General features: G+C 49.1%; 6 protein-coding genes and 1 pseudogene across 6 annotated transcripts; 2 read left to right on the plus strand and 5 right to left on the minus strand.

The window, feature by feature from the left end:
• Window positions 1-2,057: 2,057 nt before the first annotated feature.
• YALI1_E39500g (Compare to YALI0E33378g, Partial Line element, uniprot|Q8NIP3 Yarrowia lipolytica Reverse transcriptase 3' end) lies at window positions 2,058-2,306 on the minus strand (annotated as a pseudogene).
• A 53-nt stretch (window positions 2,307-2,359) lies between these two features.
• YALI1_E39500t (uncharacterized protein) lies at window positions 2,360-6,577 on the plus strand (the record flags this gene model as incomplete). Its single annotated transcript, XM_504727.4, has 2 exons — window positions 2,360-4,638; window positions 4,684-6,577. 2 exons carry the CDS (start codon window positions 2,360-2,362, stop codon window positions 6,575-6,577), a joined length of 4,173 nt encoding a protein of 1,390 aa, XP_504727.2.
• Window positions 6,578-6,707: 130 nt separating this feature from the next.
• YALI1_E39553g (uncharacterized protein) lies at window positions 6,708-7,646 on the minus strand (the record flags this gene model as incomplete). Its single annotated transcript, XM_504728.3, has 1 exon — window positions 6,708-7,646. The coding sequence occupies one exon, from the start codon at window positions 7,644-7,646 to the stop codon at window positions 6,708-6,710; it is 939 nt and encodes a 312-aa protein (XP_504728.3).
• Window positions 7,647-8,182: 536 nt separating this feature from the next.
• Window positions 8,183-9,391, minus strand: YALI1_E39570g (uncharacterized protein; the record flags this gene model as incomplete). Its single annotated transcript, XM_504729.3, has 1 exon — window positions 8,183-9,391. The coding sequence occupies one exon, from the start codon at window positions 9,389-9,391 to the stop codon at window positions 8,183-8,185; it is 1,209 nt and encodes a 402-aa protein (XP_504729.3).
• Window positions 9,392-10,274: 883 nt separating this feature from the next.
• On the plus strand, window positions 10,275-12,227 carry YALI1_E39579g (uncharacterized protein; the record flags this gene model as incomplete). The annotated part of the gene is made up of 1 exon (XM_504730.3): window positions 10,275-12,227. The coding sequence occupies one exon, from the start codon at window positions 10,275-10,277 to the stop codon at window positions 12,225-12,227; it is 1,953 nt and encodes a 650-aa protein (XP_504730.3).
• A 167-nt stretch (window positions 12,228-12,394) lies between these two features.
• On the minus strand, window positions 12,395-14,143 carry YALI1_E39618g (uncharacterized protein; the record flags this gene model as incomplete). The annotated part of the gene is made up of 1 exon (XM_504731.3): window positions 12,395-14,143. One exon carries the CDS (start codon window positions 14,141-14,143, stop codon window positions 12,395-12,397), a length of 1,749 nt encoding a protein of 582 aa, XP_504731.3.
• A 914-nt stretch (window positions 14,144-15,057) lies between these two features.
• Window positions 15,058-17,919, minus strand: YALI1_E39656g (uncharacterized protein; the record flags this gene model as incomplete). Its single annotated transcript, XM_504732.1, has 1 exon — window positions 15,058-17,919. The coding sequence occupies one exon, from the start codon at window positions 17,917-17,919 to the stop codon at window positions 15,058-15,060; it is 2,862 nt and encodes a 953-aa protein (XP_504732.1).
• Window positions 17,920-18,876: the final 957 nt, after the last annotated feature.

Here is an 18,876-nt window from a genome sequence, read left to right on the forward strand (position 1 = left end):
CCTGAAAGTGCCTCGGCATGCAGCTTGTTGATAACTCTCTGAAAAGCAACTTCATGACGTCAGATATGAGATTTTGGGATGTGATTGTGGATACAAGTAGAGAATATGCTGAAGATATGAGTTAGCGAGGACACATTCAAGACAAAGTTCGTTACCAGCCCCTTGGGTCGCTCCCCCCACTCTTTCGTTTCATCGGTATATAACGACGCATCTAACATGTATGCCAGGTACGGATCCTGACAAGTGAGACAAACACAATACAAACACAATGGAATACTCGTACAGTGGAAAGAATGATGGGGGACGGCACCAGGGGGTACACTTCAGGTGGAGAAACGGCATCGACCATACCTTTATGGGGTACATTAATTGGTTGTTTGACCTCGAAGATCAACAAAGAATCTCCAACTGCCCATGACCATCCACCGTTGAGTTTGTTGGTCAGTCAGACACAATCTGTGCTGTCCCCAATACCGCACATGCTGTACAGAAAACGCGCAGTTTCAGCAGGATATCTTAGAGACAGGTTTTCAATCCTTCGTTTATTTCGCTTTACGCCCCTTTGTGGTTCATTCCATTGCGGTAGTCGAGGCATGTATACTGTCCAAGTTTGTTTCAGATTTTGAGCACCGTGTTTTGAATTAGCATCGCAGTCTCATTTGGCTGTCGTGTGTACTGTACGAGTTCTATGAGGATATGATGTTACCTGTTCCAAGCCAAGAATGAACCAATCTCACATGTTTGTCCAAGTGCGGATTTGTCTCACCTGGACCCCTGTCTTGGAATGTCTTGGTCATATTATTTGGCTCCTCTAGAAACCCGTTTGCGGGTAAGGAAGCAACCTGTGCATGTTGCATCACGGCCCGCACTGCCACTACAAGTACTGTACGGTAGAGGCAGTTGAGACAGGTCTATTGAGATGGAATGGGTTTTGAAACAACAAATATACATTATAATTCTCTTTTTTTTTAATACATTCTGTCAGTTCGCCGAAGAAAAATACCTTAAGAATGTCATTTCTTGCTCGTCAAAGAGAGGTTGAAAAACATCATTGAACTTCAACTGAAGTGCTTCCATCTACAAGTTTTGTTTGGAAACAGAGAGAGACAAATCCCTTCCAGATACAAGTAGCTTTTGTTAAAGATAATTAGACCATGTACTGTATCATTAAAATAGGGACAGCAATCCCATGTTCCAGATACGTAACGAGAAAGTCATTCATTAACGTGTTCACCATTTGAAACTTCCTAAGTGCGTTTATTATTACTGCTGTATCGAGTGTAGCAGATTTCTTTCGTTTTTTTTATGATTCCGTTTATTTCCATATGACTTTAGTTGAGTTTAGTTGATACCCGATGTGAAAACACCCTACACATTAACAATCTTGTGCTCATACATACTGTACTTGACTTCTGTTTCTCTACAGCATCAATGTTCACCAAATTTCAAATTTAGACGCGTAATACCACTCATGTGGTTAGGGTTAGCACGGATCTCTCAAACACGATCCCGAGTGCAAATATCGCATTTTACACCTTTATTGCATTTAGTACAATATCTATATATATATAGACACCCTATCTTATCACTTACAGTACTTTCCTTACACTTGCTATCTTACTGCACGTGTCACTGTGTTTTTTTTTTTTTTCTGCATATACATTCATTTAATTATAACTTTGCTGTGAAAGAATAACCTTTGAAATGAATGTACGCTTACACGAATATTACTAATTAAACACGTTTAGTGTCATGGTCCAACTTGGCACGTACCTATTTCCAGTAAAAAAATCATAAAAAAACCTGGTTCAGTCCGTGTTGTATGTTGGTCCACATAGCTTCGCGTGTTTGTTCGTTCATCGGGAAAACGCCACTCCAGTCTCCAGTTCTCTAATCTCAATCCTTCCATTGCCCTCTTCGTTTGCATTGCCTTTGAAAATGTCTCCTTGTGGTTCTTCTTCGTCATTGGTTTGGTTCTGCGTCCCCTGTGGTGACTACGCGCCCTGCTACGCTGTTCTCTCGGTGGCCTCGGCCGCCTTTTACGCTTGCTACTGTGTCTACTCTCGCTCATCGTGAAGTGCTGGCGGTTGTCCATCGTAGAAACACATCTGGGCTTCCTTCAGGAATTGAAGCAAACCCTGTTGGACATGTCCCAGGGTGGCGTCGTCCCCTGAGTACCGGAGGGATCTCTCCATCTTCCAGATCCCATATGTTCTCACGGTGACTTCTGTGAAACCCACCAGATCTGAAGCAACGCCACCTTAACCGTGTCGACGTGACGCGTCAGACACGCAGTGACACACAAATTGAAAAACATACACACCTCACAACATTGATCTGATCCACGCCACCAAACAACATGTCGAGATATTTTCTGGGGTCTGTGCCCCAAGATGATCCGTCACCGGCTGCTGAAGAGGACGAAGACCCGTCCTCCGACTGGTCGGCAGCCACACCCATAAGGCCAAGGGAAAACATCCCCAGTTCGGAACAGTACGAGTCCAGTGATGGCCACATTTCTTGCATTCTCTCCCCGCTAGACAGGAACATTGTGATCCCTGACCAGAGCGACGAGCCTCCGATTCCAGTGGTCCTTGATCCAACCGAAATCCTTCTGAGACGCTACCGACCCGAATCATTCAACAACTCTGCCGCCAGCTCAGCGGCAAATTCCACAACGGTAAAGGCTTCTTCGGCTGGTTCAGATGCCAACGCCACAAGCAACTTCACCAACAACCTGGATCTCAACACGACAGTCATTGCAGACGATCCGTTCGTGGAGGCGGTGTGCTCTACGCCCAAGGGAAGGGACATTAGCGGACGCTTTGAAGAGACTACACCAACAAGAGGTCCACCCGCTCCAAAGCCAGAAGAGTCTTACAAGTTGTCATCTTCACCGCCAAAGGCCACAGCTGAGAAGCCTTCCATAACCACCAGCATCGAGGGTTTGAGTAGTCAGCTTGATATCCTTGATGACTTGGATGACGACGATATTGATTTTGCATTGACCCAACATACCCAGAAAAAGAAGGAAGTCAAGTTAACACAACCTACCATTAAAAAGGAAACTGATATCCACGTTTTGAAGGACATTGAGGACCTAAAAAAAACGCGTGGGTCTCCCATTAAGCTTTCAAAAGCATCAATGGGGTCTAATATTAGGCCCCTGACTGAAGTCAAGAAGGTTGATGTCAAGTCATTCATTGACGACCTGGAGGACGAAGACTTTGATAGTGATTTGGAACTCGAATTCACACAGGTTCGGGCCAAGAAGAAGCCGCGCCTTCAGACATCGAGATATAAGCTCGTCACTGACCATGTTATGTCTCAACGAACTCACAAGGAAAACGCCTTACCCGTGGAGATTGACTACAAACGAGACGATGTTCTGCGGTTCAGAATCGTCGAAGTGGAGGAAAGTTCGACTCAGATCGCTCTAGTTGTGGAGGACAGCAAGGCCCAGCAACACCGTGTTGCTTTGCGAGGTTGCTGGATGCGAGCAATACCTTGTGTGGGAGACATTTGTCATTTGATCGATGAGTCATCAAATGACGACATGGATCTCGATTTCGAGATGGATTTCGACTACATTGTGGACGACATGAAGGGCGATATGCTTTTTATTCTGAATCCTGACACTCTGGTGACCTGTACAGCCGTTGCTGAGGCCCACCAGTGCACTCGAAACGTGGTTCTGAAAGACAAAATGCAGGGACCGAGAGGAATCGGGTCTATTTTTGCACTCTTGGGTGTCATTATCCACGAGACCATCCAGATGTGCTTTGGAGCTGTGAGATACGACGCCGAGTTTGTGGAGTCATGTGCTGAGACCGTTACCAAAGCAAACATGGATGGCATCATGCTCTCTGGTGAGAGTTTTGACTCTGTGTTTGCCAAAATCAAGGACCGACTACCGAACATTGTGGAGTGGTTTAGAGAGTATATGCGTCAGACTCCCTCTGCAGTGGCGATTGAGAATCGAACAGGTAAGAAGAGAACTCTTGCTATCACCAAAGTTGTCGATGTTGAAGAAGAGATCTGGTCTCCGCGATACGGAATCAAGGGTAAGATCGATGCCACCATTGAAGTCCGGGAGGGAAACCACCGATACTTGGTTCCTCTGGAAGTCAAGACGGGAAAATCTACAACTCATATTCCCCACCGGTCGCAAACGGCGCTGTACACTCTCATGTTGCATGATCGGTACACTTGTCCCATCAACTTTGGAGTTTTGTATTACTCTGCCACCTCTGAGACCCTTGTCATTCCAGCTGTCAAGGACGAAATTCATAACCTGCTTGCTATTCGAAACGAGGTTGCTAGCTTCATGCGACAAGGGTCTCGAGACATGCCTGACGTTATCTACGATCAAGGCCAGTGTGACCGGTGTTTCCAGAAGTCGGAATGTATGGTCTATTACCGACTCTACGATACGTATTTGAAGGAGTATATGGGTGAAGATGGTGGAGCGACCGCCAACAAGGCCAGATTCTTGCAGGAGACCGAACATGTGACTGAGAAGGACTCTCAATTCTTTAACCACTGGGATGCCTTGCTGGCCAAGGAAGGAAGTGATACTGCAGTGCTCAAACGAGAGGTGTGGACCATGCTGTCCAAGGATAGAGAAAGGGAAGGGAGGTGAGTATTGATGAGATTATGCTGCCTTTAATTTTACTAACAGAGATGTTTCTCAAGCCTTATTATTGACAACGTGGAGAAGAATGCCAATTCATTGTGGTACACGTTCAAGTCTCCTGATGGAAGCGAGATCCCCTATGCATCTGTCAACATTTCGCCGGGTGACCGAGTAGTCATTTCTGATGAGGCTGGTCATTACTGTTTGGCTATGGGTACTCTGCTTGGCTCGTCTTCAGAGACTGTGCGATGTGCTCTTGATCGTCGACTTGAGTTCTCTCTGCAGAAACTCCAGGGTTTCAGATCCAACGACAACCAGGTTTTCCAGAGCATGCTGACCCACAGTTCTCAGAGCCATGAAGCCCCCATAGATTTTAGGTTTCGGGTTGATCGTGACGACTTCGCTTTTGGCCTGGGAGTTGCCCGTAACAACCTGTTTTCTCTGTTTGCCAAGCATCTCGGTACCGATGAGAGCCCCCAGAAGATCGAGCAACTGCGTTCATGGATTGTTGATTTGGCACCCCCTCAGCCTGTTGCTGGAGAGCCCACTGTCAAACTCGGTCGACTCAATTCCGACCAGACTAGGGCTGTCCACCACATCCTGAACTCAAAGGATTACAGTCTTCTACTAGGAATGCCTGGAACCGGTAAGACCACCACCATTGCTGAGATTATCATGGAGCTGGTCAAGAACGGAAAGACTGTTCTCCTGAGTAGTTTCACTCATTCTGCTGTCGACAACATTTTGTTGAAGCTGATGCAGCACCCTTCATGTAACTTCGACATGCTGAGATTGGGAAGCACCTCCAAAATTCACCCTGAGGTTGCGGAGCATTACGCAGCCAACAACCGACGGAACTACGAGACCCGAGAAGAGTTCGAGAAGCTTTTTCTTGCTCCTCCAGTTGTTGGTGCAACTGCCTTGGGTATTGGAGACTGGGTTCTTCAGGAGCGTCATTTCGATTACTGCATTGTTGATGAGGCCTCCCAAATCACCCTTCCTTTCTGCCTCGGTCCAATCCGCTATGCAGACAAGTTCGTTCTTGTTGGAGATCATTACCAGCTGACGCCCATTGTCAAGAATCCGGAAGCTGCTGGACTGCGAGAGTCTCTTTTCAAGATGCTATGTGACGCACATCCCACCCAGGTAGTTAATCTGGGTATTCAGTACCGAATGTGTGCTGATATCATGTTGCTGTCCAACACTCTGATCTATGATGGCAAGCTGAAGTGTGGTAGTGACGAGGTGGCCAACCAATCTTTGGCTGTTCCTCAGCTCTCCAAACTGCGTACTTTGTACGCCGATGGACTCCCCAATGGCGACTATCTAGGTCATGTTCTGGATCCCAAGCGGAAGGTTATCTTCCTCAACACGGATCTTGTTCCTGCGCAGGAAACTATTGCCGGCGATAGAATCCATAACCCCACTGAAGCTGTCATAGTGGGCCAGATTGTGGAGGCTCTTTGTCTGTGTGGCGTTGAAGACTCACAGATTGGATGCATCTCGCAGTACAGAGCTCAGCTGAAACTTATCAACAAGGAGCTTGCCCTGCGAAGTGGCATCGAAGTTATGACCGCAGACAAGTTCCAGGGCCGAGACAAGGACTGCATTGTGGTGTCTCTCGTGCGGTCAAACAACGAGCAGCGAGTCGGTGATCTTCTCAAGGATTGGCGACGGCTCAATGTGGCCTTTACGCGATCTCGATCCAAGCTCATTGTCATTGGATCTCGAGCTACCCTTGAGTCGTTTGATCTTCTCAAGGAGTTCTTGCGTCTGATCGATGACAATGGATGGATGTATTCGCTTCCAAAGGACTGTACTAAGATGTACAGCATTGTCAAACAGGGTACTTCCCCTAGAAAGAAGCAAAAGCGTGTTGGCCTGAGCCAGCGCTTGATCGATAACCGGCCTATCATGAAGAACATTCTTGAGGGTCTTTAGATAATATATATTATTTCCATTCATTTAATTCTCAACTTGTCTACTTATGGTTGGCTGCTGCTACTTGTAACTAATACATATATCAACACTGTCTTCATTCACGATTATACTCACTACGTAATTAGTTAGACTACACTTTGCTATCATCACTTACTGCACTCCAATCTGAAGAGAAGGCGTCTGATGACTCTAGCGATAGCAGATCTCCATCCGAGAATTGCGGCTCCTTGGCATCTCGGATATCTGCTTCTCCGTAGCCAAACTTCCACTTCTTGGGCGGTGTCTGGATGACGAGCCTTTCTCCAATCTTCTGCCACTCAGCTTCAGAGTCATCATTAACACACCTGACCCTAGGAAGCGTCTTCAGGGTCTTGAGAATAGCGGCCACATGGAGAGGAAGGCTTCCAGAGCCCGACTCAAAAGTGATAACAATCTGTTTCTCATTATCGGGGTCGATTTCTGAGATTCCAGAGTCGGTCTCAAAGTCAGAAGGGAGATCCTTGAGATTGGAGCTGGCCGTGCTTCCTTGGTTCAGTGTCTGGATAGATCCTGAGAGGTCTTCCTTTTCTGTCACTTCTTCAAGTTTCTTCTCTAGAATTGTGACCTGTCTTTTGATATCTGCAAACTCGTCCAGTGATTGCGATGTCTCCACAGCTAGTCTCGCATCCACCGACTCAATAGCATCTCGAAGCGATACTAACTTGGCCTCCATGATAGACATACGCGAAAGAGTATCAAAGTCACGAGAAGACTCCGGAACATCGTATATATGCCAGGATGTGGCATTCATGAACTCATGACTGACTGTCAAGCACACACTCAGCAGAGGATCGTGGGAATTGGCGTAGTCGGCAGTTGTAGACACCTTGTGCCTCATTCCTTGTTTGTAGTTAGGGTAGAGGGTCCTGCAAAAGTCGTTGAACTGCTCAATGGTGTCCCACTCACTAGTTCTGACGTAAACAGTCACTGCCATAACTCCAGCCCATTCCCATTCGCCTTCATGGTTCAACACAGAGTCGTAGAAGTACATCTGTTTTCTGGTTCCCCCCAGAGTCGAATTGGTGCTCATTGCGTAAGATGAAACAGAACCAATATCCGGTGGCAAATACAGCTATAGGAAGCCACCTTATCATATAGAGACTCCAAGTGGGGATCGCTCAGGACTATGGGTTAGGCCCCTACCTGCTCAGGGCCATATACCAATAGGCTTTGGTTGATAACAGAGAGGACTTTCCGGTAGGGCTTCAATAGAAGCTACAAGAGAGTCTCTTATATGAAATTGATATCTTTCGAATGCCAGCTTGCAATTGAATGACCCCCTTACCTTTTTTTTACCACATTTCCCCTCCCCTTCACCAAATATAAGCTACATAATCGTGCTGCCTTTACTGAACTGTCTCTTCAAGATTGCACTAACAGGAGATGGTTCAGCTAAATTCAACACCGTCCCTGTAGCTGCTGTGGTTTTTCACGCCTAGCCTGTTTCAGCAGTGTACGATAGGTTCACTAACTCGCAGGGTGGCGAATCTTACATACTGTAGTCTCATTCATGTGGCATATCTTTAATTATATTGTGTGTCTATTATCTATTATTTGCGGGTTTATCTAGTATCCAGCGGCATTCTGGAGGGCGACACCGAGTGCCCAGGAGACCTCGTTTCCTCCGTGGCTCTTTACCGTCTTCAGTGGTCTGTCTAAGGCAATACCATAGCCTGAGTGAAGAAGAGTGTACATGAACGACAGATCGAGACACCATTCTGGACGTCCCTGAAGCTCTTTGAAAGCCATTTCAGAAAGTCCAGAGATATCTGTCCATTGCCCATGGCACACCTTCTCCTGAAGCCTTTTCACATCTCTTAGAGAGAACTCGTTCTGGAGGCCCAGGTTTGAGGTACGATCATAGAAATACGAAATCAAATACAAGTCTCCATTGTAGGTGCCGATGGGAGGCTGGTAGACATTGTTGATTGAGCAGGACGAATGGGTGCAAGGCTCGGTGTGGAGAATCTTCTCCATGTAAGCGATACACTCCTGGTCGTTCAAAACGTCAGAAGTCAGTTCGTAGCCTGCTTCTGTCTTGCCGTTGATCACCTTGCTCATACCCTTACCGATGCAAGGGTTTATTCGACCATTGTTGAGCTCGAAAATCTTCTTTCGGGCCTCCATTAGCCCATAGCCGAGATGAGAGTACTGGTACAGATCGAACTTTCTCTCATCATCTCCCACGGCCATGGAAGAGCATCCACCCTTGTTTCGCTCAATCTCAAAGACGATCTGGGTTGATCCACCGCCCAGTTCTGCCACGGAAACGGTTCTATTGTGTTGGAGACGTCCAAGCAGATAGTTTAGCGTCATCCAGGCAAAGAAGCCTTCCTCCTCGCCGGTCAAAACGGCCACAGCCTCGGCACTCCTTTGGAAGGGATATTCTGTAAGCAGATTATCCACCGATGTCAGAATGCCGACCTGTTCTTCGGGGGTCAACATTCGAAGGCCTGCGGTGCACTTGACCCAGATGGGGGTCTCGGTTTGGTGTTTACTTGGGATCCAGTTTGTAGCTCGGTTAAGCATGCCTCGAAGAGTCTCAGCGCCCAGCTGGGGCTCAGTCGCGAATGACGATAGCCCCGGACGAGTGAACTCGAAGTATTTGTCTTCAAGAATAGGCAGAGACTGGTTTGTCTCATGTCTAAATTTGAAGACATGCACTCGTGAACCGGTGGAACCGGCGTCCACTACCACCGCATAGGAGGAGTTGGGGGTGTAGACGGGGCGCAGAATCCAAGTCAGCAGCAGTAAGATTATCGAAGGTACCCACATTTTGATATCGCCATGTTGGGTGGGAAAGTGAAAGAAGAAATAGAAGAGAGAAAGTTACACTAATTTCGTGCGGCGACAGAATAGGTGTGCGACTCTGCTGCTTGTGTGACGCACGCAAATAAGATTGGCACGTGTATGTCGACACACAACTTCGCCACCGGTTTATGGGCTTGAGAGGTGGCAAAAGTGAGAGAGATCATGCTAGAATGTTTTTTCCTTGGGCCAGTTATGGACCTCCATTTTCTCTTTTCCGACTGCGTGTGTAAACATCAAAACTGGTGATGTTGTTGATGGTGTTTAAAGTGGCGGTGCGCTAAATTGGTACTAATGAGACATACGGCATCAAAAACGAGCCGAATACAAGTACGAGTACAGTACCAGTACAAGTACAGTATGGTGTGTACTAGTAAATATCCTCATACCGGTGTGGTACTTTCAATTGAAGTGCGATAAGCCAAATAAGCGGATGTCCAGGTTATGAGAACTGGGTACTCGTAAATGAATGGACGTTGTGAGATGTGCGAGTGCAGGAGGACTCTACATGGAGGTCTTACTGTTTATTTCTGCTTTCATTTATTTACAATAAGCGAGATCTACCTTTTCTCATTTTCGTATGTTTGAGGGAGATATTGACCAGTTAATTATCGTAAATTCTGTATCGGATCTGGTAGCTATTGTACACTAATTAAAAGTACGAGTACATACTGTACGTACTGTACATACTCATCTCATCCGCTCCGAGTTTATTACAGTGCATGCCCCAGATGGTTATGCAGGCAAATCAAGGTTCTTGTACATACGAGCGCATGCCCACAGTAGCAACCATACAGACCTTCAGACTGACGGGAAGTTAATAACGCATCGGAACCTCATTATTCCCCCAATGTTGAGAGCGGTATCGCGGGTGACTCCCCGTAATACTAGGCGTTTTGCACCATGTGTTCTCAATGGCCCAAACTCCTTTCAACACAAGCACCCCGGTCTCCCAGCATCCAGACCGTTCCTCTCGTTCCTTCTGGGCTCGCTGATGTCGCCAGTGGACGCGATCAAGAACCTCAGGGACACGAAAACCCTCCTTGAACAAACCAAGGACGAATTGCTCGACACTTATGAGCAGACACAGATCCCCAGAGTGCACACGTTCTCTCCACCTCCAGGATACTTTCCGCGTAAGAACGAGATGGCGACCCTTCAAAGAGCTCTGTCTACCGACCCAGCTTTTGTTTGCATGTTTGGTGGAAGTTCAGTGGGAAAGACAGCTCTGTTGAGAAAGGTTCTTAGCGGACAAACGTCGCCAGATCAGAACATGATCATGGGTGGCTGGGGAGTAGGAAACACTGTGGGGGGACCCAGCATGTCTGAACATGAACAACACAAGTTTGTGGTGATCCATTTTGATTTACGAATTGCTGGCTTTAGTGACCGAGTCGGACTGTACATTCGATTAGCTGCTGCAATGGAAGGCTTCTTCCAGGAAGTAGTAGACGAGTACCAGCGAGATGGAGTGGGAGAGGAAGCCAAGAAGGAGTATGAAAAATACTTCAAGGGTCACATTCTTACATTCAAACACGCCAGAAAGGATATGGAGCAGAAGTTGGAAGACGCTTTCAAGAGCGCTTCGGGTAGAACGCGTGAAGAGGCTTGCTTGTCTGGAGATATTGCCAAGTTGATGGAGATGTTCCAGTCCTCAATGTTATCATACTGGGAGTTTGACCCTCACAAGATTCTCAAGGAGCGGGAGAAGATTCAGGATAAGGCTATGCAGCAGGTGAAGGATAACGGCGGGAAGCTTGCTCTCAAGATGTTGGACCAAGATGAGTTGCTGAGAAAGACCAAGGATGAAATAGCTCGTCGTTCAGGACTCACAATGGGTTCCAAGCGAGTGCCTGTGTTCATTTTCGACGAGGCTCATCGGCTTCCCACCCTTATTGACGACGAAGACTGTCTCAAGACCCTGTTAGACTCTTTTCTTGTTCTCACAAAGCAAGATCGACTGTGTCATGTTATCCAGTGCACGTCTGATGCATTCTACATGTTGTGGCTTAGAGCCATAAACGTGTCTCAGCATTCAAAGATTATCACCATTGATGATGCCACATACGAGGAGACCCGGAAGTTCTGGCACGACAGTTTATTGGCAAGCACCGTCAGTAAAACACAGAGCCCCGGGCTGCTCAAGAACAAGCTGCCTGACTTCGACGTGGTGTGGGACTTTTTTGGAGGCCGTTTTGCCTACATTACCGATTTTGTGGCCGAGTTCATCAACGCCCAGGGAGAAATCAACCCCTACAACTCTTCTTCTTTTGTGCATTCTTACACTCTACTTAACCTATTCCTAACCCACCAGTCCTTTGACACATACTCGTCTCTACCTGAGAGCATAGACTTTACAGTGGACATGGACCCTGAAGTGCTTCTCTCAGTCTGTGTCCAGATTCTGAGAAACAAGTACAACTCCGAAGACCCCCAGCGAACTCGAGGCTCAATTAACTACTTCGACTCATGTGCTCTCTATGGTACAGAGCACGTCAATGCATTGGTCAAGAGTCGTATCTTGAACATCAACTGGACGGAGCCTGTTGGAGATAGACTCTCTAATGAGGGTCCCCAATTGACACCTGAGTGCATCTACAGACCCCAGCTTCAACCCATGTCCCGCGTGGTTGAAAAGGCTATGGAGGTGGTTCTGGCTAGCCCAGCTCTAACTGAAGTTAAGGCCAAGGCCAAGGAACGATTCCCTGAGATTGTGGGAGATTATAGTGGATCCAATATCTCGACAGAGATCAGAGCTACGCCCAACCCATCGAAGTCGTCAGACTTGGACAAGTCTAAGTAACTAAATTATCATGACATTATCGTAAAAAGAAATTCCGGTACATACGTAATATACACCTTCGAATACCGTAACTACAGGCAGTTAAGAACATACAGATAGCTACATTAACCACTGTGCAATCTCTGTCACATTCACACTAACCCTTGTATCATCATACTCATCATACATTACTGTCCCTGTCGTCGCTGTTGGAACATGCTTGGATCTGTGGGAATCATCTCGCCGTTAGGACCTCGCATAAAAGGAGGGAATCCAGGAGGAGGTCCGTGCATGTGGGGTGGGGGACCGCCTGGGCCACCGGGACCCCCAGGAGGCCCGCCAGGTCCTCCAGGACCCATAGAGCCATTAGGAGGAGGTCCGCCAGGAGATTGCGGGCCACCGGGACCAAAGTTGGGGGGCATGTGCATATTCTGCATGTGTGGAGGCATCATATACATGGGAGGGAAACCCGGAGGAGGCCCCCGGTGGGCAGGATGGCCGGGGGGAGGCATAAAGTGACCGGGAGGAGGTCTTGCTCCAGGGGGAAAGCCAGGAGGCATCTGCTGCATTCGAGCCCAATCAGGCATACCGTTGGGGCCGGGGGAGTTGGGGCCTGGAGAGTTGGGGCCAGGGGAGTTGGGTCCATTGGGTCCATTGGGTCCATTGGGTCCGTTGGGTCCATTCATGTTGAGACCAGGTGGAAGAGGACCACGGCCATGGGGTCCTTGAGGAGGAGGAGGCCCTTGTGGGTGTCCCTGAGGAGGTGCCTGAGGCGTTCCCTGAGGGTGGCCTTGGGGATGGCGTGGGTGGCCTTGTGGTTGAGGGTGACCTTGGGGATGGCCCTGTGGGTGGCCAAGTCCACCCCCCGATTGCGAGGTAGGAGGACCTCCTTGGACGCCCCCTCTTGGGCCAGAGGGATGTGGGTTTCCATGCTGCACCTGAGGACTGGCGACCTTGGATTGTGCCTGTGACTGTGGTGTTGATTGTGTCTCGCTGGTGTCTTCCTCGCCGCCATGGCCCTCCTTCTTGTTGAGCAGACTCATGAAGAACGAGTCGTTGCTGTTTTTGTTTTCAGGTTCGTCGGGCTGGTGGACCATGCCAGGAGGGAAAAACGACGACGTAGCGTTAGGTGCAGGTGGCGCCTGGGGCTGCTGCTGCTGTGGAGGCATGGGCGGAGGAGTGGACACGTGCTGTTGGGGTTCGGGTCCTCTGAAAAAGGTAGAGAACTTGGAAGCTCCGGAACCTCCTCCGCCGCCTCGTCCTCCATCTCCTGAAGCCAGAGCCTCTTCCTTTTTGGGCTCGCTCCACATGTCAAACATTCGATCGACCGAGTTGGACGAGGGTTGGTTGAAGAAGCGAGAGTTACCTCCTGACGCTGTTGCCGGCACGTCTTCTGTGGCGGTGGGCTCCTCTTCTTGGATACCCTTCTTTCGGTTCTCTTCTCGTCGCATTTTTGCCTTCCATTGCTCAAACTCGGCCACCGAGCCAGGCATACTCATTCCGCTCTTGTGGTCCTCCAGCGGTTCGCTCATCCACTCGGGGTTGCTTTCGTCCAGCGTGGAATCACGCAGATCTCGATTGAAGTCGCCTCGCTGCCGTCGTCCCGCGCCAAACTCGCCTCTATCTCGCTTGTTACCTGAGCCCATTCCCGACTTCCACGTGTACTTTGACGACGTAGCTGTGAAGGTCTCGTGGCCGTTGCGGCCATCCTTGTTGCGTTCAGACCGGTTGGATATGACCGATGATTGAAGCTCCATAGCCCACTCCTCATTCTGGTAGTCGGGCACCTGGGGACTTTCTCTCAGATTGATCATAAACAGCGGAGAATAGCGCTGAGTGGGGATTGCGACGGATTCGTTTTTTTTTGCGGCAAAAAGATCGTCGATTTTCAGACTGCCCTTGGAGCTGGGCCCCATGGATATAATTGACGGATCCATGGCTTTTGTGGTGGATTGTGTGTCGCTTGCTGTGTGTTGTTATTAACTGTGAAGTGTGGTTTGTTGTGCTGACCAGTGGTAATATTTACGCTTCTGCTAGCCTAGCCGCAGGAGGTGCTTACTAAGGACTGTATTGGGTCTGGTGTGTGGTTATGTGAGGGGCTGGGTGTACACGTTAATGGGGTGTTTGTTAACCAGTGAAGAATAATAATATGACTCTTCGCTCTCAACCAATTGCTCCGTACTCTCATATACTGTAGACAACCCATCCAGTTTATTTAGTCACCATCTTATCATAATCGTAATCTGAGTTTGCGATTCCTAAGCCCTGAAACCGTTTAACTGCAGCTCAGGCTGTACTGAAGCGCAATATTTAGTCCTGAATTAGCCTATTCCGATCGTCCAATTTTGTTAGAGCATTTATAATCACGTGACCTCAATCGCAGCTCAGTTGGTGTCTTCCAACACACTCCAAACAAGCATAGCAAGAAACATGCAGGTCAGAATTACCAAGGCATAAATATGACAACATGACTGATACATACTGGTACTTGTATTGATTTTGAGGCCAATACAAACAAACAAAAGACAGGAAACTGTCAACTAAAGCCACCACATGTGTTGTCCGTAGGTTTCTTTTAGTGGGTGGCGACTCCTACGATATGTTAGCTACTTGTACTTGACAAAGGCAATACGAACAAAGGTCTTAAATTTGCTTATCAGCGTGTCCAACTGTAGTGACAACATGTACAAGTGCTCGCACTGTACAGGTAGCTACGTAGAAGTACATACTATAGTTATAGTCTAGCACTCTAGAATACAGAACTACAACTATTAGCTACCCGCTCATAAATATATCATATCATTTATTGAACAGTGGGTATATTCCCTTATTTTATCTATTCCATACTTTCTTACTCAAAGTATCGGGGAGAGCCGCTGCCAGTCTCAGGCTCGTCAAGGACATGGAATCGATGGCCACGGACACCCTGGCCTCGGAACAGATCGGGGAATCGTCGGCCAGCGGGAACCTGGTTCTCGTCCTGGATTCGGTTGTTGGTTGAGGGAGTCTTGTCGTCAAGAACAAACTTACCAAGCTGGATCTCTGTATCAGTGATGGTTCCTCGAGAGATTCGAGCGTAGCCGGTTCGCTTGATGTTCTTGTACAGAATGTACTCGCACCATCGGTCCCAGTCGGAAGGATCGATATCGGTCATGCCAGAGGCATCAACATAGGTGAGGTAGTTGTCCTGCAGAGGCTTGGTGACCAGATAGGACAGCAGAATCAGAGGTCGACCCTCGGGAGCGGACTTCATGATCTCGGAGATGCCGAGAGACTGCAGTCGTCGATCCTCAACATCCTCCTCCTGTCCAGAGTGGAAGACAACAACGTCAACAAGCTCACCGTACACGTCCAGAGTAGCATGGATGGCAGGGGCCAGCTCACCGACGGGAGAGGGAAGCAGATGGTGAGTAGACTTAACAATGGGGAACTTGGAGAGCAAGCAGCAGCCCCAAGTATGCTTGTTGGGTCCGGGGCCAAAGTCGTAGTAGTAGCCGAGCTCCTCAGCGATTCGCTGGCCGAGATCTCGGTTACCCATAATGACACGCTGGGTGTCGGACTCGAGGAAACCAATCACGTCAACCTCAAGCTCCTCAATGACGTTCCGCATTCGCACCTCGGAGGCCCACATGTCGTTATCGAGACCAAAGTGGACAGTCCAGATACCAGCCGTCATGAGCTTCTCCTCGGGGTGGTAAGGAACAGGGGCAGGCTGGTCGAATCGCTTGTAGCCGACAGCAACGGTGGCAGTGGCAATGAAGATGATAGCTAGCATAACGTGGGCTCGGATCTTCTTCAGCAGAGAAGCGTCTGTGGAAGCGTTGGACTTGGTGTTGTTCTTGGTGTTGCTGATCTTGGACTGGGCAAGTACACCGAGACCAATGGAGAGCTGCTGGGCAATGAGAACGTAGTCGGTTCGTTCTCGGAGAGCAGGTCCTCCGGGAACAAAGGCATAGGCAACGATCCAGACATGGGCCAGGTACAGCAGCGTGGTTACGAGCATGGCGAGACCCCAGGTACCGGAGTTGTATCGGCCGAGGTTCTCAAGGAAAGCGGGAGCCACTGCACACAGGTAGACGGTCAGGGTGAGACCTCCAGCGTACCCGATCCATCCGTGGAAACTGTACAGGATAGTTGTTCCGACGCAAGAAGCCAGGAAGGGGATCCAGCCATTGGCAAGCTTCTTTGTTCCGAGCCAGACACCGAGGCACATGGCCAGGATGGTGACAACTCCGTACGGAACGGGAACGGGACCCTTAACGGGGTAGCCGTCCCATACCCAGAGAATGATGGTTGAGGTATCGGAGAGTAGAGAGTGCAGGGCGAAGATGATACCACCGACACCGAAAGCGGCGCCAATGGAGGTCTCTGAGGGATGGACGGGAACCTGGGCAGAGTTCTTCTGGGGCTTGGACACCAGGAGGGCAGCCGCGACGCCCACGATGACACCGGCGGTATTCCAGCCTCCGTTAGCCTCGTGCATGATGGGCCAGATGGGGTTGTTGGTCCAGTGGGCAAACTTGAGAAGAGAGGTGATGATCAGACCCAGGATGAAGGCAGATCCCTTGTAGGTGCCGAGCAGAGGTCGAGAGGCAGAGTTGGCAAAGGTGTTAGCCATGGCGATGCAGCAGAAACCAGCGCCGAAGCCAACAGCCTCGAGTCGAGGGATAGGACCGGGAATCCACCACGCAGCAATTCCGGTGACACCGAGCAGCAGGGGCAGCTGGGGGACGAGGTTGAAGAACTTTCGGAGGGGAGAAATGTAGAGGATGACGGGTGCGCAGATGGAAACCAGTAGAGCCTCGTAGCCGGAGATGCCCATGAACCACAGGGGGAAGTACCAGATAAGCAGGGGCAGGGCGGTGAGCACAGACCAGAAAATGGTAGCGTTGGCAACGTCGATTGAGAATCGGAAGAAGTTGAAGCCAGCGGTGGCCAGGACCTTCTTGGGCTCGGTCACGGCGGTGACTCCCTTGGCATCGATAACCTTAAGCTCCAGAGCAGAGAAGTCAAGAACGGTGACGGCGTCAAACATCACGTCGAAGATGACGAGGGCCCACTCCAGGAAGGCGTAGGTGGTGTAGGCACCGGCAATATGGTGGACCTTGTGCTGGATGAAGAAGTAGATGAGGGGGGGGATTGATCCGAAGAAGCAGGTAGCGACGATCTTTCTCCACTTTCGAGCATTGGCGTCTCGAGTGCAAAGAGTGCATCCCACGGTCCAGGGGATGGTCAGAACCATGTAGGAGATCATGAAGATGTCGTGCCAGTCGTGGTCGTCGGTGGAGGTGACATAGGTCCAACCGCCACAAGTAAGGGTTCGCATCAGACCGGAGATGAGGATCATCATGGAGAGACGGGGTCGGTGAGCGACAGTCAGCAGGAACCAGAGAATGACAAGGGCAAATCGAGGGCCAGAAGTGATGGCAATGAAGACCTGGAACACAGATCGCTCGGGGTATCGGTCACCAATGGCCGCTGAAACACTGGGGAACCACTCGTCGGGGTAGCCAAAGTGCTCGTTCTGGACAATCTTCTTGTAGTGCAGAGCGCAGCCGATGATGAGGGCTCCCAGAAATGCAGACATGGCGACAATGGTGTGGGCCCAGCCAACATACTTGCCGTTGACGCTGAGCAGAGAAGTGCCCGGCTTGTTGAGGGCGTCCGACTTGGTGGTCGGCGTGGTGCCTTTCCAGTTCTTTTCTTTCGACATGATTGAGGGATGGAGAGCGTCAGACACTGCAAAAGTTGGCTAAACTCTACAGGTAGCTACATGGTGATATAGGGTTGACGTGGAGAAGTTAAGTGGTGGTGAGTTACGGTGCAAACGTGTATGTGGAGAGGTGTGGGGAGGTTCGTTTCAGGGTTGTGGGCTCGTTTCGTGTATGTGAGCTCGTATCGAGCCATTCTTTTATTCTGTTTGAAATTTCACTCGTTTATTCTCTGGTTGGCCCTCTCTTGGAAGTATCGAGCCACTACCTGACGCGTCTCAAGGTTGTTACACGTAGCAGTTGGCAGGATCACGCATGGAGAGTAATCTTAGGATTGAGGAAAGGTATGTGATTAGGAGTAAAAGTTTTGACTGCGCTGTAGTCATGAGAGCTGTCAGAATTGATTCGAGTAACTACTTCTTCGCTAGCAGAATTCTCTACCACTCTATATGACACACTCCGATCTCACCTCGGCTCATTCACATTCACACCCTGCATGAATCTGAACTCTGAAGTGTCTATTAATGGAGCAAAGGGGTGTGTGTACAAGTAGGGGATTAGTAAATGTGATATTTGGGGATTTGACAAGTAGTATACGAATCTGAACGCTTCGTGAGTGGTTCGGGTATGTCTCCGGCTTCTCTGGCTCGTTTTCATCCGATTTCAGACAGTGATATGTTGTGTTCAAGATATCCCACCAACCCCACCAAAATTCTATTCTGCACGTTAAACGACATGGGCATTGAATACTCGTTAAATTCACGCCGGAAATAACATGAGGTTCTTTTATGTGCAACGCCACAAAAACCCGATCGACGACAGTCACGTGACCATCCTCCGTATACACACGCCTCCACCTCCACCACCCCCCTTGTAACAGTACATACGCGTACTTGTACTCTTAATCCACGTGACACACCTCAGAGGTTACAATGCAAGCCCAATCTGTAAATCTTTAT

This window comes from Yarrowia lipolytica, chromosome 1E (genome assembly GCF_001761485.1).
Source record: "Yarrowia lipolytica chromosome 1E, complete sequence".
Classification (NCBI taxonomy): domain Eukaryota; kingdom Fungi; phylum Ascomycota; class Dipodascomycetes; order Dipodascales; genus Yarrowia; species Yarrowia lipolytica.